Here is a 25694-nt window from a genome sequence, read left to right as displayed (position 1 = left end):
ATATGTAAATAAACGATGTATTATTGCTGTACACTGTTAATCAAAGTCTTCAGAAGGTAGCAAGTAGCTATCAGTTTACTGTAGTTTCCGGTAGACTAACCACGCGGAATTCTCAATAACTTCAGTAGTGCTTTACTTATCACAAACTCACTCAAAACCGTGGTGAAATTTGAATATTTTGATTAATTACTTATGTATTATTTAACATAACACACACGTGATCGTTTAACAAATTGTATTTTTAGTGTATACGCGTATCTTAAAAGACAAGACTGCATCGGAGCTTACTGGATAATTCACCTGACATTAAATAATGTATATATATTATAATGGCTATGTGAATACAAGTATAATACATTCAATCGACAAACTGTAATTAGCTATGTTCTATGTGGGAGCGTAACAATATCACTGAACCGTTTCAAATAAAATAATGAGGCAATTGTTTGTAAGTCAGGAAAATTAATAATTATTATACATAGTAGTATAATAATAATGATAAAGAATTAAATATACAAAATATGTAGGAAATTATTAAACATATTATATAATATTTGAATGTGTGTACAATGAACATAGAACTTTAAAAACGTTCAATGTGTTTAATAATTAAAGCTTTTTGCTAACTGAAAAGTACAAATTTCGCGTGCATAACATTGAGCAATCAAGTAATTTTAACATTTTAGAAACACTAATTATACATAACGTTGTTTATTTGAATCCGAAATAAACGGGGCGTATTCACTAGACATCATTTTATTGATGTATCCCATTAAACCAGAAGAAGTATGATGAATGAAAAAAAGTTCATCAAAAACTTGTTAATACTAGATTTGAAAGCTCTAATCATTTATTTTTAACTTTTCTTATGAGAATATATCGTTATTTTTTTCTTCACCAACACTAAAAATCTTAGACGACATAAGAAGAAATTAATTAAACTAGTTGATACAAATGCGTCTCAATTAAAATAACAAAATATATTGTTCGTGAAAATCATTGAGATTGTCCCTCACAGCATGCTTATAATTATCCGACATCAACAATTCATTGATATTTATTTGCAATACATAAACATTATTCTGAATTATTAGTTCACTATATAGGTAAATTATACCTTAACTATTATTATTTATCAGCCTTCTAATGAGTTAACTTTTTTATGTAAAAAGCATTACGCAAGGGATATCTGATAATACGAAATTTTGTTTTTTCTCATTTTAAATGAGTTTTAAATACAATGTTGTTTAAAAAAAGATAAAGCAGAATAATATGAACTATAAAACATAAACTATATTAAATCTGAAAAGCACTATTAAATTTGTGAATTAATCTGAAATCCTCAAAATTGCAAAAGTAAGCAAACAAAATGGCACATTGAATTTAATTTTAACCATGAATTGCAAAACATTGCATGAAACAAATTTTTATGTTATCAAGGATTAAAATACTTAAGCGATTTAGATAATATATTTTTTAAAGTAGTTTACATATTATATATATATATATATATATCATTCAACCACCTATCAAAATAATATTATACCCTATTAAATAATAATAATGGTTGTTCGCATATAATGGAATAATCAAGTTAATAATGTGTGCTTTACAATTATGCATTTAACGACAAAATTTTATAATATAATAATATAAAAATAATATTATATTAAAGAACTATTAAACAAAAGTTTTTATTTTTCATATTATTATTATTTTTATAAATATCATGAAATATTTATGAAATAACTCACTTTAGCAAATAAAAATAAATAATAATTCAAATTTAATACTACATTGAGTCACATGCTTACACAAGTTGTTAAGTCAATACTGTTCTGTGATATGAAATCTATTTAAAGTCACAGCACAATATAATATTTATACAAATAACAAATATATAAAGTTATATTGTAATGTATGTAGCGTTGTAGGTAACAAATATATGCTTTGTTCAGTAATTATTTTTTAAAGTCAGCATATTTATATTTCATTATGTGCTTATGTATTTATATTGAGTATAAATAATTTTAAATTTTGAAAAAAAGCTGTTTTAATATTTACGGTTATGTAACAATTTTATGAATTTCATATTAAATTATGTGGGTTGATACCATATAATATTTGAATATTGTCAAAGCAATGCAAACATTATAGCTATAATAATATATACCTACTTATATGGCATAAACCATTATGAGTTTATATTTGTAAAACTATATATGTTTTGTATAATAGTTCGGTTTTAATAATCATTTTTTATTCATAAAACTATGTAACGCATTAAAGACATTAATTTAAATAATAAAATAAATAATTATGCAAATCAAATTCGTATTTAAAAATAATAAAAATAAAAATTAAGGATGACCAAAATTAATTTTATCAAAACACATTATTTCCCACTACCAATAACATTCTAAAAAAAAATCAATAAAAAAATTATTTTTTTCGATATTTATAGGTGGGTATTTCACACTCATAGGTCATAACCATTAAGTATATATAAAAAAAAAACTGAATCTATTGTTATAACTCGATGAAAACTTAACCATGGTACAACTTGAACAATTGCCCCATTTGGAATCTGAGAATTTTCCATCGTTCACTATTAAATTGGAGTAGTCCTATTATTATACACGAGGATAGTTGAACAGTATAGGTACGTGAATAATGAAATATTCGTTTATATGCGGGGAAATACAGAGGAATATCGTTCGACAACCACCTACACCAGGATGTACCGAAATTGCCTATACATCGCGCCCGCCAAATGAATATGAATAATATTGTCATTGAAAAAAAAATAAATATATTATACATACCTACAGCTCTAAGTTGGGGAAAATGATATAGTCTATATTTGTTTTGCGCAGAGCACCATACGCAGGAAAAAAAAATTGTATTAAATTAATAATCATTGCGATATTGAATAAAATTTACTACTAATTTAAATGCAATACAATAAGCAAAATACATTTAGAATAAAAGTGTACAGTGTACATATATGTAAATAATTGATTAAATAAATAAAATTTTAATTTTCCTGAATTAAAACATGAATAAAAATAATGACGCTCAAAAATATATTATACTAGGGGATTTCTCATTTTATTCGAGTAATAAACTATCATAATTTCGTTTGATATAATAACTTATATTCAGCACACGTTTCATAACAATAAACAAAGTTAATAAAAATTAGAATATTGGAAGGAACAAAAATGATAATAATAATTAAAAATCCTTTATTTGCCAATTTCAGGTTGACCCCTCAAGGTCACCGCTATACACATTATGATAGATAATATAAATTATTACTGAATTCTCATATGATAGTATGAATAATCATAATGACCAACTGGTGTTCATCACACTTTTTCTTATGTATAACGCAATAATAAATTGCTTAAAAATATTTTAGGTCAAAATTATTTTTAAATGCCATAAAAAAATGATTATAAGACTTAGAAATATTTTTGTACAACAATTAAGTTAAAATTATATGCCATGTTTAAATGATTTTACAATTTAGCCACATAATGCATGACAATGACAATAAGTAAGAAGGTAATTAGTCCAAAGATATTTCTTTTATATTTTCTAAATGTTACATTCTCAATATAACTTATAATTTTAAAATACAAAATATAGTTTTCTTTTAACATCATCTCATAAACAAAATATCACATCTATATCACAGAACATATATAACCATTATTATACGTATTAACATAAATACGAAGTCAAAGTATGTAATTAACATAGTATGAAACTACTCGTTATTACAGAATGTTTCATCATTTATGTTAAAAACCCTCATAAACAGAATTAATTTATTTTTAGAGCTGTATTTTAGCTGTTTTTAGTATTGATTTTATATGAGCTTAATAACAATAACAACTCATATATAGCGTACAAATATCGTAAAACGCTTTTGCAATTCGTTCTACCACATTATCGTGTGTTAAACAATTTGTTTTTCGATATAGTACGAAATTAACTCTTCTAACATCGCTGTTGAATGCAAAATTCACACTGAACCGAACACGGATTTCACTCCATTATTCGTCGAACAGCAGGGAACACGCAAATTCATGTAAAATGTGTAATTATTCTGATCGTTTCATCTGATTAAAAAAACAAGAAAAAGTGGCTATAAAATATTTATAACCTTTTACAAATTAATTATAGTAGTGGGATAAACAGTAAAATAAGATTATGTTTTCGAATAAATTGTTGAATTTGATGATGAGTGGAAATCTGGGTGTAAAATCACCTGAACTCATTTATTTATTTATTTTATTTATTTAGTGTATTTTACCGGAAAACACAACTTTATAGTTATTAACAAGATGCGTGGTTGTTGGTCCCAGTCACTTAATATGTGCTCCGAGGTTAATCTGACCACGAGTTACTGGTTCCCAGATTGGTACACACCTGGGTTCTTGACACATCATCATGTGTTCCTCAATCAACTATGCCCTCTTAAAATGTTAATGGCCATGGTTAGGTTAGGTGCTTAAGGTCACTAAAAAATTGTTTTCCACGATAGTTAAAAATACAGAACAGAATAGTTATCCAATTAAAACACTAATTTATCAGACCATTAGCAACAAGCCGGCGTGGATCCAGAATAGATTTACGGAGGAGGGAACGTTGGATAAAATTTCACAATCGGCAAGACAATGTATTTTATCAGCCCACCAAAAACGAACATTCTATAATTTGCTAGAGTCTATTAATGAAGGAGGTGAAGGGCATCGACCCTTGGTCCCCCCTTGGATTCCCACCTGTAAAAATGTCCATTTTTAAAACTAAAATCACGCATAGATATTGTGGTTCAAACATTAAAGATAATCGTGAATCGTGATGTTTATTTTAATTTGTGATAAAAATATAAAATAATTTTTATCTGTTCTTAATTTTGTAGAACTTTTTACCTATTTAACCCCTAATTTTTAAAAGTTATTGTTAAAATATCTGGCTTGATAACTTTTTTTGTAAAACAATAAACGATATGAACAAGTATAACATAAAAAAAGTTTTATTTGTATTTTGATCACCTCAAATTATTCATAATACACCGGTCTACTATAATGAGTTATTACGCCAAATGGATCATATACCTACCATTCATATACGAATCTCAAAGATATATATTAAATAGGTTTATATGTAATATAAATCATTTTTTGACATCAGATCAATAACAATGTAATATTTTGTTACTTATATGTTTTTTGATTTTCTTAATATTTATCATACACCCACCCAGTGGGTACAAGTTTTGTACGTAGAATTTTGTAGTATATTGATTTTTACTAGGTACATAGAACTAAACTGTTTAAGTCAAGACCGTAGATACACGTGGAACGGAGACTTTTTAAAATAATTTTTACTTATATCAACTTATAGGTTAATTATATTGTATCATGATAAATTAGATTTATTTTATTATTCTGATAATACAGGTTCATAAATTCTTATTAAACCGTTTTAAAAAAAAATTATTATTAGCTTTTAGTTAGATGCTATGACAGCTCGATAATTATACAATTATTACATTAAAATACACAAACATACACAAAAATAATATTAACAACATTAAATTAGCTTCCAATATTAGGTTAATTATTTTTTTGAATAACCATTAAAGATTTAATATTAATACTAGATGGGAGATTAGAGGGAATATTAAGAGACTTAAGATAATTTATCAGAGACAAATTCTTATAATGTATATACCTATTAAACCTATTACTATTTATTATTTTATTTTTATTAATGCCTATAATTAGTAATTTAATATTTTTAATATAACAATTTGATTTTTATTTTAAACTTAATGATTAAATAGGTATTAATATTAAGTTGTATAATTATATTATGCTATTTAAATTTAAACATTTTGATTTTTCAAATCAATGGGTTATATTGATGTTTTCACTTTCTGATAAAAATAAAGATAGTAACTCATTTTTCAACTAAATGATTAGTTAAAATCAACAACTAGCTAGCATGGTAAATACTGAAATAGTTAAATATCAAATTAGAAGATTTTTTTAATTTAATAGTGTTTGTAAGTATGATTGTTAGAAATACAGAAATTATTTACTCTGTAAACACACCATTGTTTGAAACAATAAAATAGCTCCATAAAACTCTTAGGGGTTTTAAAACGTTTTAAGAAATATATTGTTGAAAAATTCTTAGTTAATGTGATATTTTTCTAACCAAGCAATTATTAAAAATAAAATCTCAGAAAATTCGTCGATATCATCTAATAATTTTAATATTATTATGTTGTGATAGAATTGACTATCAACACTACACTGATACATACTAACATACTATACATTACATGTACATTGGATTGAAATACTAATAAAATACAACATTCATCATCATTGATTTTGTCCCTTCCCTTTTGAAAATAATGTAATTTTTAATTCCATTTGGTATTATATTTATTTGGAATCTATATTATCTTGGCACACAATGAGTTGATTTTAGATACCTGTTTATATATGTTATGAATAACGTGAGTGGAAGAGAATTCGATTTATCCAGTGTCAATAAATAAAAAATACCAATGCGAATTCTTTTACGATTTTTGTAGAAACTAATATTTTAGATTTCGTTATTATAAACGTGTGCTGAAAGTATAATACATATTTCGTCTGTATACACATTGTTATCCTTTAGCCTATCCAGTAATAATTTAACTAGAAAAACGCAATGAATTTCAGTCTTAATGCGTATGCCTTATTAGTTTTCTTATTATACATAAAATATTTTCTTGGTTGTTCAATTTAATTTACATATATACAATTTATTCTCAATTTGCATTTATTTCTTAATTATAATTCACGCTTTTTAAAACACTACCATTAAATTCAAAAAGTTAACGAACTTACAATTTAATTCAAAACTTTCAACTAGGTACTGTCAAATGCTACTATAAAGTTAATTATTCGCTTTTAAGCACTATAGTTTATTTTTAAGTATAATAATTTTCATCATGTGATAATATATTAGAATTATTCTTTTGGACGCCTGTGCATAAAAATTATATTAAATTGTTACACTCAATAGCATCAAATCGTCATAAAATATGAGACATAACATAATCACACACAAGAATTTTAGTGGAACTGAATATCGATACATTTAGTGTGAATCTAAATTAATCGCAAATATTTAAATTCTATTATCAATAAATAAATTTAAATAGTGGTAAATAATAAATAAATTGAAGATTATGTACCTTAACTAAACAGTTACCTACACCACCGTAGATTCCACATGTATGTGCCTTTTTTAGGTTAAAAAAAGAACTAATCACTTTTACACATTTTGCTAAAGTGTTTTCAGCGCCACTTATTTTACGTCTGCTGTCTGCACCGATACGATTTTGTCATACAAAACAACGCAAGCGAAAGAGAAAACTATAATTATATATTGAAATTCATAATTTAAACCAAAACCCATTTAGCTATAATCATAAAATTCAAGTTATACTAAAATATAATTTAGATAAGTAGATAATCGTATTTCAAACCCATATTAATCATATTATGATCACACACTAAGTCCATGTTTCATGCAGATTAGACACTTAAACGAGTGTAGAATTGAATTATGCTTTTCCAGTGACTTAGATTATAATAAATCATATTTGTTCATAATAATTTTATTATTCGTATAAAATAATTAGACAAATCAAACTTAATAAATATTACAAGGAGTTAAGGGGATTTAACATTATAAATAAGTAAAAATTATTATAATTAATATAACTAAAATAAAAACGATAAGTATATTTTAAATTTAGAAAAAAAAAATTAATTTAACTATTCAAAAAGTATGAATAGAAAGTTGTTTGGATACTGACCAAACGCGTGCACCGAGTGTGAAATTTACTGACTATATTATAATAATATTGTTTGTAATAAACGACACAGAAAACTATTTATAATATAGCATAATATTAAAGTATAGATGGGTATTTAGTCGATTTATTTTTTTGTTGGAGTAATATAATTTTTTTTTTTTGAAAATAATGCTTTTGTTTGATTAGGTATACAAATTCTCTTAACTTTCTTCTTTTCACGCTCTATAATAAAATCATAAAATAATAATAATCATTAATACCGTTTTGAAAACCTGATACCATATTATTTCGGATACACAATATAATATTACATAACGATGCAACTAGCAGTTGGCGAAGATACTCCAAAAATATATACAATTTTTTCACAAACATAGGTTTAGCAAAAGAAATGTAAAAAAAATACACTTGTACATAATATATTTTACATAATCCCTCTAATGTTTAACATAATGTTTTCCCAAAGTTTTAAGAACAATACTTTGTAATTATTACTGGCTAGATCTCAGAAGTTGAATCCTAATTATTAACCTAACCAAAAAAAAAAATAAAAAATATTACATACCTATCATATGATAGAATTAACAATGGATTTTGTTTATTATAATAGAATAATATTCACTCGTCAATAGTGTCAACGGATGGCGTAAAGTACCTCTTCCGAACTCGGGTGTATCGATAAATCTAAAACAACAACAATGAGTTTTAGTGACGGTTGGAAGTTTTGTCAGAACAATCACGTAAACTTTATGTGAAATTAACGAGAAATAGGTAATTATAATTTATAATGGCAATAGGTTCTCGTCTAGTTCAACGAGTTCACTAAAGAGTTATGAAATCAAAACACAAAAATAACGGCTACATTATTATAATTTAATTTATTTAGTGTAAACAAGTTATTATCACTTATCACTTTATGAACAAAATATTATATTTTCTGTTTACGAAACCATTTTTTTTTCAATATCAACAAAAGTGGATTTTAAACTAATTCACCAGTATAATAACCGCAGTTTGTTCGCATAAAGTGTCTCGTAAAGTATACTACAAGTATGCATAATAATAGAAATTATCCTGGAAGGTGACGACCATAACAAGCAAACCAATAAATGAATAAACTGCTCTAGCCGAGCGATATGTATGTCGTATCAATTCACTGTAAAAAACGTTGACAACGATGTTCATAACATCATTTACTTAACCTAAGTCATTAATTTTTAAATCACTTCCGGACAATGCGTATCGCGATGATATTTTAATGGATAATAGTGTTGTGGTCTAACGTATAATAGTAGTGCAGTGGTGGTTGGTGGTTACCTATATAGTATATTAAATTGTACATATAGACGTTCAACTGTGTTTCGTCATGAATCATGATTATGTTATTCTATTACGCGTATTTCAGATTATAGCTCGAATCATATCATAATATTATTTTACTTATTAATATACGCATATCCAACAACAACAACAACAACAATAACAACAACAACAACAACAACAATAACAACAACAATAATAGCAACAATACGCGTGTTACAATAAACGCCAAGAGCTAACCGGAAGAACAATGGTCGATAATAACAATAATAATAATAATAATAATAGCACGTCGACGATGACGACAGCAATGGCCGTTCCGCGCGCAAAACAACGGCGAGGGGGGGGGGGGCGGTGGCGTTAGTCGACGTAGTAGTAGTCGGCTTATCATTCATTCACAATCCCGAAACGAGTGAAATCTATATTTCCGGCGGCGGACGCTTAAAACCCGGACGTGGTGGGTCGCGCGCGGAGAGGGTTTTCGCGGTCCAGCGGACGGCGGCGGCGTGTCTGCGTGCGTGTGTGCGGGGGCGTACGCAACGTGTGTGTGCGGGGGCGTAGAGAAATGCGTGTGACTTGGCTGCGGCGACGGCGGTTGATGCCGACGGTGGAGCGATAACGGAGCGAGTGAGCAGCGCCAGAACGAAACGGCACGGCGATAAGAACCAGCCACTGCCCGTCGGGCTTCGGCGGCGGTGGGCGGTTGGATGTTGATGGGTGGGAGGGGTGAGGAAATCGCGACCCCCGGCTAAAAGCGTTAGTGGGTAGTCCCACCACCACCGCCGGCTAAAAGTTCCCGGAGTCGTATGCAACACGCTCGTACGCACGAACACGTTCCCGGCGGAATCTCTCTCTCACCCTCTGTCTCTCTTTCTCTCGAGTGCGCGCGCGCACGCCCTATCATAGAGAAGCACCTGTTGTATAGCTGGCGCGCGCGAATTTTCTACCGCCATACTCCCCCACCCGACAGACCGGCACCGTTTCCGTCGTATCACCCTCGTGAGGCTCGACGACCACCCCATATCATCGGTGGCCACCAGCCCATTGCAATCGTCGTGGTGACGGTGGTGTCTCGCTCTCTCGGCGCGCGGACAGAACCGTTTCGTCACCGAGTCGTTCAGTACGCCACAGGACACCAGAACATCGGCACGTCGCCGCCTTTGTTCAAAGCAGAACACCACCAACAAGCACTGTCCCGCCGTCACATCACATCCCGATCCTCACCCTCACCCCCACCCCAGACCGCCGCCGCCGCAGTCGTAATCACTGACTCCGTGATACGATTCAGTCAAACACACCGCAACGACAACATACTCCACCACTACCGATTACGTCCGGAGGCTCTCCGGCGAAGTGTCAACATTGAATCATCACACTAACACTGGAGGTAAACAGAATATCAGTATTTTTTTATTTTTTTATTTTTTTATTTTTTTAAATAAATTTATATCATTTTCAATATTTTTTTTTTTAAATTTAAGTATTTTATTATAGTGATATAATACCATAATTAAAGTATATAAAGAATCACTTATAGTATTATTACAAAGTGTATTATGAGAGGGCCTTTGGTTGAGTTCATATTATAATAATTAACGAATTAAGTGCTTGTTGAACCTGTCATTGGTTTTCAACAGACATTTAAAAACAAAGTAGATCCACGTGCACAATAACCGATTACCTTATTCGCTCATACAGTGTTTTATTTTTTAACCACACGACCATATAACCTATGTATATAGTAAATGTACATATGTAAATGTACATATAATATTATATTTAATATAGTAAAAACTAATTAATAATAAAGTTTATTAAATTGTTTTACTAACATTACAATCGTTTGAATTTAATAAAATTAACGTACAATTCCAATGATTTATTTAACTACTCGTATATTAGATATCTGGTTAACCCGAAAAAAATAAAAATCATAGAAAAATAAATGAATAACGAAAAAAAAAAGGTTGATAAGTGAGTATCGCTTTGAGGTTAAGTAATAATATTGTCAATTACATTATTGTAATATAATATGTGTAAATTTAGATTCAATGATAACTTATTAGTTTCTGAATGGAGACGGTGTATCAATCAAAATTGCAAAAAATTAAATGTAATAATCAAAAAAAAATTAAAACACATCATTATCGCTATAAATATTAGTGATTTCTAATAGAAAAAAATGTGAGGAATATTTTATTAAATTTTTAAATGTGAGTTATGAAAAATAAATTTTTTATGAATTCTAACTCAAAAATAATTTGAAAATTTTCGGAATTTACGGAATTTCGAAGAATTTTCTCAACATATTTTGAACTTTAAGTTAATTTAAAAAATAATCATGCCTAAATACTTTCAATATATTGAAACTACTATCAAACTAACCTTACCTTATGAGAAATCTTGCATTACATTTTCAATCTTGTTACCGCATATCCTACATTTAAAAAAAAATTACTAAATTTAAAAAATTTGCATGGCTATTAATAGTAAAATAACAATCAAACTATTTGAACATTTTACAATATATCGACATTCGCTAACATCAAATTTGGTGAATATTAATTTTTGAGTTACAACAAAATATTAATTTTCATTTCTAAGATCGATTTTTCTAAAAATTGGTTTTACGTAAATATCCTTATTCGAATTATTTTTTTTGTTTTTTCCGATGCTTTTGAAAATAAATTTTCAACTTTTACCTCCAAAATGCACCAACTGTATTCACTTTGTTATCAGAATAGATGCTGTAGTCGTAAATAATTGAAACATTTTTAATAATCCGAAATTGGTGACAAACAAAAAAAAACACTTCATTGTAAAACCAACTCATTCGTCATTACACTAGGAATACACTATAATATAATTCTATGTTTATAGAACATGAAATAGGTAAATTTTAACATGAAGTTAAAATCCACTAAAGTGTTTTTTTATTAAATGAAAATATAATTAGGTAATATATTAATGTAGCTTTTGATATTTTTAACAGTGAGATTTGCTTTTAATTATTTTACAAATGCATCTATTATTTTGTTTTAAATTCCGCAGCATACTTAACTCCGTGAATTCTTATAAACTCAAAATAACGATGTATTGTATTTTCTTTTAATATATTTTTTGCTTTTTTTTTTTTGACAGTTAATAAATTGTTCCCCAAAGTCACATCATATAATATTGTATTATATCATTCAAGAATGACCTTCTTTTTTGGATTTTCTCAATTTTTCATGTGATCGTGAAATGCTTTTTTAAACAAATTGATATTTTACATTTTTCCTATACCTACACCGACAATAATCTTCTTTAGTGCGTCTTATCAATATTATAATAACCATTGTGTAATAAGTATACTGCTGTGGAAAAATGGACAAAAAAATTCTATTTTGTTTCGCGTAATTTTTCTTTAAAAATGTGTACATTGATCTGGAAAAACTTTTCCTGCATCATTTTTCTGTTTATAATCGGTCGTATATTTTGATTTTTTTGGGAAAATTCAATTTTCATCGGATTTTTTGTTTCACATTTAGTACTCACGTAGATCGTTGAATATTTTCTGATGAACGATATAATTAAATGTGTATTTGTGAATTTTCAAATGAAATATTATATTTACTTTATTTTACTCCAAACGCGACGTCTATCACAAACGATTTCATTTCAGGTGAAAAAAAAACGAATTTCAGATCAAATGGAAGCCAAATTTATACCTATCCGTCGCAGATGTATTTTTTCTGACAGTAATATTTATCTCAAATTTCCAAAATAAAAATAACATTTTTGAAATGTTATTTACTAGCTGCCTTGCTTTTCGATTATTATTGATGTTTCGCCGATTTCAACTCCTATGAACCATTAATTTATCAGCATACTTATAAACATAAATAACAATTTATTTTAGCCAACTGTGAAATACTATATTGAAAGTGGAAAAAAATATCAACTTAAAAATAATAAACTCAATAATCAAATATAATAAAAAACAAAACGGTTTTTGGTAAGTACACCAACAATATTTGTTGTATTTTAATTTTGTTTTGGAAATAACGAAAGTACTTCAAACCTTAAAATTTCTTATTATCAATAATATATCAAAATTAAGTTGCATAATTTATATAAACATCTGATCTCCAATTTCGTTTGTTATAAGTAGGTCATAAGAATTATAACTCTTCTTTGTCTGCAAACTAAAGTCTTATATGGTTTAAACCTGTTGTAGTATTTAAGTAGTCTAACATAACAGAAAAGCTTGAAAAACATGATTTATAACTACAATACACATTTTTTCTTAAAACTTTTATATTATTAATTATTATAATCATAATATTTTATATGGGTTTACAATTTTGTTTGAAAGTAAAGGCTTATACTTCAAAATGGTCTCTGACCGTTCTTAAAAAAAATATTATTTACAGTTAAAGTAGTATTTATTTCTTCCAAGTGAAATTGCATTCCAAGTCACGTAAACCATAGATTTACCAATGACCATCTTTCTTCGCCAAAGTAAAAATGTATAGTGCGCTAATATACTATACTGATGCTTCTTATCAAATTGTCATTATCTTATAAACATACATTTTCAGTGCAAAAAATATTTAGTTCCCTACGAAATGTTTTTGTTGTATTTTCTAAAAAAAAATACTCAAGTTCATGTCATAAATCCTTCTCTGCTTTTCCCTCCTCTCCTTTTATTTACTTATTATTATTTTTTGATAGTATATTTGAAACATTTACAGTGTATGTATAAACTATATTTTGTGCATACTGAAACCGTTTCTAAAGATATAGTTAACAAAAATGTAATTATTAGTAAAAACAAACAGTTAGAAATACTGAGTGGCCTGACTTAACACGAAACCCTATTATTTTTTTGCCACACCTGGCAGAAATTTTAGTTTTTTACGATGGTTGAAGCGGTTAAAAGTAACCTTTTCCGTCCAGTGGGGACAATGTGGGAGATCACCAAAATATCAGGTGGTAAAATGAAAATTTCAAAAAGTGTAAATCCCCAAAAAGTGTATTACAATCACACCTAGCTGTACAACCAAAAACTGAAATCTTCAAATCAAATCAAACTTTTAATTACAAATTAATTTTGATAATTCTTTGCATGACGCGTAAGCAGTTAAATATATTTAATTTTCGCTGTTCCTGCATAAATGCGTTGAATGTTACCGATAAGTTTATCAATCTATTCATTACTTATGATGGCTGTTATACTAAAATAAAATAAAATTTCTTCTATGAAATTGTTTTCGTAGAAAAGTCAGTTGGTTGATGCATAGCTTGCTGCATCACCTTTGCCATGATCGATGAACTCAGAACCATGAAAAAAAATAGTGTGTATGTCTCATGCGAGTAGGCAATTTCAGTCTTGGGCGAAATGCGGCCCTCGCCATAAGTAATGAAATATCTCGCTTTTCGCCCTTGTCACATAATATACTATCGTCTGCCTGCTTATTGCCAGTCTGTCAGATAGTTTACCCCTAAATGCGTGTACAAAAAATGATCAGTCAAATAAACTAAAGACAATAATTTTTCTTCTTTTAATTTTAAATACGCATAGTATTCATCTTTAAAACACGCGATCGGTTATTATTGAGTATCGGCTATGCTCCTCAGAACTTGTGATAGGTTATTAGATCTTGTAATCTTGCATCGCGCAATCGTAATGAAATTGTACCGTTAAATTAGTCACCAAGAATGTTGTCGATTTTAATTCACGGTGATCACGCACACGAAAACAGAGAAACATTAACAGAGAATTAAATATGGACTTTAGCGTGGTAGCCAGGGGGCGGTTTTCGCTCGGATTTCCTGGCATTTCACCAATAACACGCTTTTGAAAAATACGATGCAAATGTTCAAGTCGTTATTCATGAATATTTGTTTGGGACTCAGTGATTCGGAAAAAAATTCTATTGTTAAATTAAAAATACAAATGTCGATCGTCCAGTCTGCAAAATTGACAAAAGTATATTGGGTGTAAGCATGTGACAATAAAAAATTGAATAGGTAGTAAAATATAAAGTAAATTTAAGAAATATTGTATTATGTAACAAAAATTATATTTTATTATTTTGATTGAACTTGGTTTAAATGGTGAAGTGGTTTAGTTTTCATATAATTACCTTTGGTGAATACCTTAGGTACAAAAAATATTAATTATATCCACGAATCGCCTTCGTGTGTTAATTATTAAAGTGTAGTTCTTGAAATATTCCTATATTATACTATCGAATCATATTTGAAAAGGATTGAATTTTGATGTTCTTGTAAATTCGATCAAGTGATATTCCACGATAAACATTAATTTAGGAATAACCGGAATAACCGGAATAACACGTTTATATGAACATAATATTATGTCAGCCAATCAAGCAACATAACCGTAATATAGGTATAGTTATAGGTATTATCTATAATGTAAGTACATAATATTTTACTTACAAAATATTTTATCTAAATGAATTAAAAATGTTAATATATTTATGCCTAATGTTAAAATATATTTGTTGATTAACTTCCAAATATTTATGATTCGATATTTCAAAATTATTCTCATCATATTTAATAAAAGATTTTATAAGCATGAACATTCTTTAACTGCCGTGTGGGTAGATAGGTGTTGGAGAATTTTTACAATTGAGATCGATACCATTAATAAAATATGATATAATTTTGATTGTGTAGGTATGGGTGCTGCAGAATTAGAATTATCATACTTACCTATACGAGAAAGTATTGGTGACGCTATAAAAATTCTCGACTCTCATGAATTAGAAACAAGATGGTAGATAATATAATATATTCCATTTCATTGCAATCTATTTGAATTATATCAGTGTGTTTAAGTTTTTTTTCAATTTTATCGATCGAATAAAGGAGAAGTATCGTTGATGAAATATAATGTTTTTATATTTTTCTCGATGAGAATGGTCGGGGGCCGTAAACAAAATAAAATCGAACCGAAATAGAGACTAAAACAAAATCAAATTTAAAAATTATAACTTATAAAATATTGTACTCTTCAAACTTGGATTTTACTTTTGGTTGGGGGGCTTAATACCCGTAGATTTCCAATTCCTTAAATTTTATTTTATACATTATAGTTTATTCAGAAACAATTTTACGACGGAATAGCGCTTGTCATCGTATTTGGGTCCGAGCCTTTTTGTTTTACAAAACTCGTCAGGTAGTTGACATTTTCCCTTTTAATCGTGGTGTATTAGATATTCGGTCAGAATATCATTATGTTCAACGGTCAGCGTAACGCGAACACGTAGTGGATGATTTATTTTGCACAAGGCATGTCTCCGAGGGTCCGCCTGTGATCCGTCAACGACCACCACGTCCGATCTTTGATCTAGGAAAAACAAAAATAATGCTAAAACTTGAGCTAGAATAATATTGTATACGTTAAAATATGACGTCGTAATCTAAAAAAAATATTATATTTTGCCTAAATGTGATATAAATCAGGAGTATATAAAATAGGAAGTACGTTATGATTGACAATAGCTATGATGAAAAATTTTGATTTATTTTAATAAATTGATATTTCATAGACCGGAAGATCTATATACAGCGGTACCTATTTACAAACACATCTGTTTGTCTAAGGTGTATTACAGCTTATGATAAAAACGTTTTTAGTTCCTATACGCCTACAAAATAAGAATTTAAGGTTCTTATTATAATATTATTGCCAGCTAATAACTTTGTTGTTGATGCCGTAAACAAAATATATATATATAATACTTACTGAATTACCCGTCGTTGCCGGGTTTATTAATTGTTGACATCTGGTAAAATTAAATATTGTCTAGTTAAATTTAATTTAAATAAGATTATTTAAAAACATATGTCATATTATATTAATTTTTTATTAAGCTTATTTATATCGTTAATATAATATTTTTCTATAAACTACATTAACTGTATAATTCCTGTTGTCTGGAACATACCTCATACAATTGGCCATGTGAAAAACAATCTTCTCTTATATCGATCTCTGCAAATTTCAAGGTTCACCCTTTTGATTTGTTTATTGTCATGGCAAAAAATACTTATAAAGGAAACTGCATTCTCTTGAATTGGAAAGGATAATCTGATGGTATCATTGGTATAAGAGGAATACAAACTAATTAATCTTTTGCAGATCCAGTCATTATAATAGCTTCAATCAAATTCTTTTGTAGACTAATAATCTGTAGACGTGGCCCAATGCACAATTTTGGTGAACTAAAATTAGGAATATTAGAAATAGATAAATAAACATCAAAATGCCCACTATTAATATTTCCGGTTAGACGAAATCTTTTTACTGAGAATGTATCTATACCAAATTTGGCATAAGGATTATTATTATAATAAATTTCAAATATATATGGGAAGATATTGCCAGTTGCAAACAATTCACAGTAATCATCGTAGACAGTAGGAATTTCCATTTCACGAACACAATCCCCAGCAGTGGAAAAGTTGTCACCACATGAATTGTAAGACATATTAACAAAGGTATTCCAATTATCAGAGACAAACGCAACAATTGTATTTTGGATCTCCTGGCATCTTTCTTGAGTCTTATATAAATGAAAGGAAATTGAACGGAAAAGACAGGCACCATCACCGATAATTGGTACAACGATTTGAGAAGTCAACAATCCATTCATAGTAATTTCTTCAATAGATGACATTTTTATAAATAAAAGTGAAAAAAATAACTGGATAATAAATAATATCTAATGCCCATATTATATTGCTAACTAGCTGTCCCACCCGGCGTTGCCCGGGCAAAAGTCACTTAAGGTGAAAACCGGGATTTTTTCGAATTTGTATTGCCTCATTCATTAAATAAAAAAACTTAACTTTTATATAAAAAAAAAATTAAAACAAACAAAAGGAATCCGTAACTTTTTTTTTTAAAAATGCTCGGTATGAATGAGGTTTTATTTATTACACATGATTTTACTTAAAAATAGTCACGTCACAACAATGAGATACTTACAAAACAGATTTTTCCTGAAATACTGGCTACTTATAAGGTTTCAATTGATATTAATAGGCACAGACAGTTATGATACAGTCTGTTAATCAATTTAAAGCTTTCTGATAATCTATATTTTTTGTTTTGTTTTGTGGTGCGTAAATAAACAAAGATGACGGTTTTCCGCGTGAACACGTGACGTATAATTGTCCATGCGAGAAACAGGGAAACTCTAAGTTGATTCCGCAAACTTCTAACGACTGGTCTTGCGATTTATCTATGGTCATCACAAAGGCCAGACGTACGGGAAATTGTAGACGCTTAAAATCGAATGGTAAATCTGTTGGAGTCATCGGTATACGCGGGATCAAGACATCTTCTCCTTTGTATTTTCCCTTTATGATTGTTGCCTCAATGACGTTACTCATTAGCTTTTTCACAGTCAGTCTTATTCCATTGCACAGTCTAGGTTGATTAATGTTACGCAGCATGATGACAACTGATCCTACTTTTAACTGCTGCAAATTGTGGGTGGTAATCCAGGCAATTACGGCGAGTTTAAAAACACCATGGGATAGTTGACTACGTCATCCTGGTTCATAATGGTGTCGACTGATTTGTAGGAAACCAACTGTCCCGGTAAAAAATTCTAAATGGTTGCATTGAGAGCATTTCAAGGCAGAATGTGCAGTTCATCCGTCTTCTAGTAGACTCGCAGCTAATTCCAGATGAAGCCAACGCTAGAGCTACATTACTTTGCGATCTGATCCTCGCCAAAAGCAATGAAATTAAGAACGTTTTTCCTGTTCCTCCGGGAGCAACAATAAAATAAATAAAAGCCTCTAATCAATAATCAATAATAATAATAATAATAATAATTTAATAATATAAATAAATAAATATAGTATTAGATATTGATTGATAGATTGCGCCACTGTTGTATACTTACAACCACTTAATTTTACCTTAAGGGTTTAATTTCCAAAAATCCTTTCTTAAACCTCGTTTAAAGTATAATATTAATCCATCCTGAAAATTTCAAGCTGATTTTCCCTATGGTTTGGGCCCTACTGTGATCCCTCCGGAGGACAAATTATTTTATATAATATATAAAAGAAGATAATTACCCAATTGTTGCTTACTATAGTTATATTATATTGAAAACATTTTACAAAACAATATAGATTCAAAAAATATTGATATTATAGTATACGAGCACCTATACGACGTATTCGTTATCGTGGACGTGTTATCAAAAGCAACCGAATTACTTCATCTGCAGATAAAAATCCAAATTTTAAAAAAATAGTTACTAACGAATTACATTAACTTTATTTTTGTTATCTTATCATATTCATAATTTTTAAATAAATAAATACATTTTTCGAAATCATACATTATTATATCTACTTATTGTTTATCGATCATTTTTTTATTTAAATTTGAACTAATGCTTTTATACATGTCGCGTCTGCAAACCTCGCTGGGTAAAATATCAGCATATTATTATTATGTCTATCGCACTCTGTATGAATGCATACCGTAATAATGAACATGACGCAGGAACAATATAACTTTGTGGGTGATTTAGGTCGAAAAAAACAAACACAACTTTGCGATTTATATTTTGAAAAAATCTTGTGATTATTTTCGAAACGATTTAAATAGCTTTGATATATTTATAATTAAAAAAAAATTTATTTTGTTATTATTATTAAATTTTAAGCAAACAAATATTATGTTCTCGTGATATAAAAAATCAATTGTTTCTTTTTAAAATGTTATATGTACATAAGTTGTTTTATTCAAGCTACATCTACCTATGCATATTCTGTTAATTATTTAAAACTTCCATTTTTTATACAAAAAATTAGAATGTTTTTTATTTAAAATATACATTTAAGGTAAATTGTGGTAATATTTATTTAAGAAGGATATTTCAAATTAAATTCAATATAATATCCTACTAGTAGAGTAGGGTATATTTTATAAAAAAATATTAATAATAAAACATTTAATTGAACGTGCGTTTGATATTTAATTATTATAAATTCATCTTTTATTATAGAATCAATAAAAATATTCATATTTCATTAAAAAGTGGGACATTAGCCATGTTATAAGCGTTCAAATCATTCAAATGAAACAGCTGGTCCAAAAAAAAAAATGTTTGTTTTATGTTTGACCTCTGGTAGTATTTTGTGAATGAACTGTTTTTTAAGTGTTTTTTAATATTTAAAACACATTATAAGCCGATTCTCTTTCATTGAAGAATTCATTACAAAATTGTGTGTCGTTTTTTCAAATTTGAAAAAGTTTGTTATTTGATTAAGTTTTTTTACATCAGGTTACACGAAAAACTTTCACTTCGGAAACGTTAAAACTTGATTAAATTTTGTCTTTATGTGGGAACCATAATAACTACGTTCCCTCTCAACTTTTTTAATTTTTTAGAAGTCCATTTTTTAGGTTTATAAAGTTAGAACTTTATTTATTGAACCAGTCTCAATCATATATATATACAGTACATTTTGATATAAATGAAAATATCCAAAGTCTCATTTGATTATTTATGGAACCTATAACCAAATTCACCAAACTACCTATAAGAAAATGAAACATTTAATTTTTTTTAAATAATTTAGTTTTGTACTTTTGCTATCATAATAGCTCGAGTGTACTTGTATGTAGTATAATATATGAGGATTAACTTAAAATAATAAAATTAAAATGTTGTATTTAAAAAAAAAAAATGGAGGATAAAATTATAATCATCGCCTGTTTTTGATCCATAATTTTAAAAATAACCATTTAATTAATTAATTATTATAATATTATAGTTTTTATTTCTAATAAAATGTTATCATATTATAAACGGGTACTATCAATTGAAAATAAAGGCAAGTAAATTAAAACCTTTAAAATAAATTTATATTATTTTTATCACGAAATATAATTTAATGTGTATTGTGTAAACAATATTACTATGTTAGAATGCAATATTAGTGATACATATCAATTGATTTGTGAATAACAATTAACTTTAAAACTATGTAATTATGACAATAACTATTGAAAAACTAAAACCACTTATTTTAACGTGGTGGTTAAATTTAAAAAAGCTCTGTTTCGAAAATGAATTTGGCACACATATTCTATTTTTTATAAAACTGATTTAACCATTATACAAGTCGATTAAGATCCATGTTATATAAAATACTTAACTGGCTAAATATATACTTAATATATACTAAATATATACTAAATAATATATACTTCTACCATATGATCGCTTCCTAAATGTTTTCAGCAGAATGTAATAATATTATATAGCGTCGATATCGATAAATTATTATAATATAATATTTTTTTATTAATCATGAACAACTCGACCTAAACTTCACGGATTAATAAATACGAGTAAAAAAAGATACGCAGTGTAGGTAATACGAGTACGAGTGCTAAAGAAAAGATATAGAGAATTGGGTCTCACCTCTCACGGTTAAAGCACTAGACAGTTTTGTATTATAATACGTGTTATAAATTTGAAAGGAATAATAAATCACCGCATACGAATTTTGGAAATATGATTTTGATAAAAGCTCGATTCACTATTATACACATATAGGTAGTGTTTTTATCGTTTTTCAAACATATTATTTTACACACAGATACAATACAATACTTAGAATAAAAATATTATTAACAGTTTCCAAATATTTTAAAGTCTTAATTGTAAATTATTAAATACGAAATTCATAACAATGGCTATATACCTAGGTAGTGTTTGACTACCTACTAGTGCTTAATACAACAATATATGATATAATATTATAATGATGAGTGATTATTTTAACGGTAAAATGATAGTAAATATTTTTAATAATACTTCAAACTTCATATTCCCGAGTAAAAAACTTATATTGATGATGTGTATAAAAAAAAACCAGGGAAGTCGCTTCTGAATAAATAATGTAAACTCTAGCTTTGTCAAATCTCAAGGGGAACAGAAAAAAGTCCGACATATCAAAACATTTGAGGTACTGAGTTTTATTGTGTCAGTATAATATAACACTGTAATGGTAATTCAAAGGTAACTTCTCTTTAGTTCAGTATAACGAACAATTAATTTAAGATATCGATGTTCGATTTAATAAAAAAAACTATCATACATTTTGAATGTAATACGTCATTTACTATACGTTTATATAATGGCGTTAAAACGTTTTGAAATTAAAGCGGTTTTAAATTAATAAACTACATAGGGCGAGGGTTTTAACTCAATCATATAAACGAATAAACGTAGTAATTAAGTGTAGGTAATTTTAATGGACGTGTTAAATTGTAGTTTAATAGTAAACCATTAAAACATACGATCATCGTAACTTACGATTCGTAAGTGAAGACAGTGTAATAGACTATATAAACGGATTTTTTATTATTTCAAATACCTTACAAACAATCTATGTAATATTAATTTAGCAATTTCTTTTTTATTATATAATAATTGACAAGTGTGAAAAGTTTTTTAATTTTTTTGCTCCTACATAATATGACATTTATCTATTTAAGTTATAATAAAATAAGAGGTGGCAATTTTGATCTTTGCCTACATATAAAAAATTGCTTGCGCCGGCCCTGATTATTTGTTTATAATATGACGTTTGGTAATTTATTTTTGACGATCAAAAATCATAAATGCCTCATATTTATTAATTTATAACAGATAGCTGAACTCGTGCACTTCGTAGCCCATTAAAAATCCTACCTCTTATGTGGTTCATAGTTCATATTGTGTGTAAAATTCATTTAATGTGATGATTCTAGCAGTATATTTTAAATGTTTGTACATAATGATAGATAGCGGTTAAAAAATTAAAATATATTATAATCTTACAGCAATATTCAATTACGTATATCATTATGTAATTTTCTTCGTTTTTTCAATATAATTTTGACAATTTAAATATTCAATTCGATGATATTTAGGTATAACACTGTCTAACTTAAATTTTGTCGCAATCGGTCTAGCTGTTTAAGAATGGATATAGGACAAACAGATATATATAGCTATCTATATACATAGCTATATCTCTATATCTATGATGTCTGTTTATCCTTTATTTAAATGCTTTATAATATATGCATGATTTTTACGTTTTTCCAATAATCACGTTTGAATAAATACTGCAATTATAATTAAATCAAAATTCATCACAATCGGTCCACCAATTGGAATTGGAATGCATAAAGAATAAACAGACAGAAATCCATTTTTATTTATTTTATTTTCATATAAATTGCCCATTAAACATACTAACGCTTGTGATTTATTAATTAAATAGAACACTTTTAGTTATTCTTTACATGAATTAGGCAACTGTGTAGATCGTAGATCAAATAACAACCATAATGTGATACAATTTAAAACCGTTTTAAAACAAATTTGTCTTAACTATGAACATTGGAATTTAATTAGTAAAATAATATAAATAAAATAATTTAAAGATTCCTCTACAGATTTTTTTATGCGCCATCATACATTCGTCCCACACTATTAGCTTACATTGCTGCAAAACCTTTGCCATTGCTGAATTTTTGGAAATGTTGTTAGTTAGATTTTCGTTGCTCTGTATATTCAATGGAAATTTTAGAGCTTGGTCTGTTGTTCGACCGCCTTCAAACAAAGTTGCTGCAATGCCTGACGATTGACGAAGCAAGATTAAGAGTAATTTCATTTTTTGAACGAATCGTCACCAATATTAAAGTAATTAAAAAAGCAATTAAATGACAACTTGCATTATTAGCAAATTTTATTTATTTTATATATCATAATGTATATATTTAAATATATATGACCATCACAAATAATAACCATTTATAAAAACAACAATTTCCATCCTAAATAAGTTCAGCTGCTTTCGAAAGCACTTGTTTGTTTAAATGGTAAATGGTTGCCATTGACTACCAAAAAATATTAATATTATTTATTTTATTTTTTACTGGGCAGATGGCGCCACTTTTATTTCATCACATTCTCGTCATATTTCTTTAACCCGATAATTTTCTCAAATTTTCCATCCGTAAAACCTTAAAACCTTCTCCTGGCAATTACGACCCAAACAAAAAAGAGTGAGCGAAATCTGTTCCGCCGTTCTCAATTGATGCATTTTTATATATTTTTGTCTCCATTTTTATATATATATATAGATAATATAGGTACAATTGTTTTTAATTTTTTATGAACTTCATACTTTTTTTTTATTGACAAATGTGGTACTAAAACCTTCAGCAGAGTGTCGGGTATAACAATAAAAAATATCAGCCAAATCGGTTCAGTAGTTTTCTTGGTTAGCGCGGTCGTAGAAAAACCTTTACAATTTTCTATAATAGTATAGATATAGATCGATAATATTATTATTATTATTATTTTTTTTTTTTTGTTATTGATGTTTACATAACACATCAGTTGCTGGGGCCATTAGTTTGACATTTACTTAAAATTAGTTTACATTTATGGTTACATTTTAATATCGTGTATTTTAAATTAGGTTATATAATTGTATTTCTGTGCTTCTCCTTCCCGATCTGTTGTGAAATATGGTTTTTTTTTTTGAGTCTTGGTATTTTTTTATTTTCAGTGATTATCTATTTAACTATGTGGTGTACTCCGCTCGTTTCAAATATGGGTGGCTCAGATTATATTTTTATAGTTATAACTAAGAATAATTGTTAATAACTAATATATATTGTGTTAGTAATTATTATATTATTTTAAAACATAATATTAGCTTTTATTAATTTATAGGTAAGTAAATTACCGACATACAGTAGAACAATGTGAATAGGTTCGTGGTATAAATTATAGGTAACAACGTATACCACTAACCGATTCGTTTTACTTTTTCAGTAGTTTAAAATCAGTTTACATATTTTGAAAATCTCATTGTATTTAGAAAATAATAATAATAATATAAGATGAAATATTATAATAGTGAAAAATTTCTCATCCTTACAGATAATATATTTTAAATAATGGAAATACCACTAAACTGTTAAAATATGAAAGACGTCATTCTTTGTTAAAATAAAACACATTCGTCTTCCTCCAATTAGAATTTCGAATGTCTGTATAAACAAAAGTAGTTATGCCTATGCATTTTGATATTTTTAGAATATTGTAAGACCAACTAAATATGTATTAAATTATATAAATAATATATTTACAAAAACTTTATGAATTTTTGAGATTACTTACGTGTACTTTTTAAATAACCTGCCTGTATATATCGTATTATATTATAATACTGTTGAACGGTATACGGTCAAATTCGTTACATTTATACAATACAATAATTATTGCGATAAATTTTAAAAATCTATACGAATAGTTTATTAAAATAATGAAAAAAGTGGCGAAAATTACCAAATTTAATGTTTAAATGTGGCGTGAGATACTTATATATTTTTTTTTGGTTTAAATTACAT

The 25694-nt window shown here is 27.8% G+C and overlaps 2 protein-coding genes across 3 annotated transcripts in view; one reads left to right on the top strand and one right to left on the bottom strand.

Moving 5' to 3' along the window:
• The first annotated feature begins 10352 nt into the window (after positions 1 to 10352).
• LOC107169728 (uncharacterized) overlaps positions 10353 to 25694 on the top strand; it is a 67950-nt gene continuing 52608 nt past the window's right edge. For both annotated transcript variants that reach the window (XR_016189557.1, XM_089216589.1), the window contains exon 1: positions 10353 to 10604. The gene's annotated coding sequence lies outside the window, so the exon portion shown is untranslated. The remainder of the gene's footprint in view (positions 10605 to 25694) is intronic.
• LOC149060887 (uncharacterized) lies at positions 18314 to 18697 on the bottom strand. The gene has a single exon (XM_089230770.1). It carries the CDS (start codon positions 18695 to 18697, stop codon positions 18314 to 18316), a length of 384 nt encoding a protein of 127 aa, XP_089086896.1.

Source organism: Diuraphis noxia, unplaced genomic scaffold (genome assembly GCF_037042655.1).
Source record: "Diuraphis noxia isolate RWA-SAM2 unplaced genomic scaffold, SU_Dnox_SAM2 contig0001, whole genome shotgun sequence".
Taxonomy (NCBI): domain Eukaryota; kingdom Metazoa; phylum Arthropoda; class Insecta; order Hemiptera; family Aphididae; genus Diuraphis; species Diuraphis noxia.
Note: the sequence above shows the minus strand (reverse complement) of the source record. Positions and strands in the feature narration are given on the sequence as shown.

Coding starts and splice junctions, on each gene's coding strand:
- LOC149060887 (XM_089230770.1), bottom strand. CDS start 18,697: ATGCTGCGTAACATTAATCAACCTAGACTGTGCAATGGAATAAGACTG.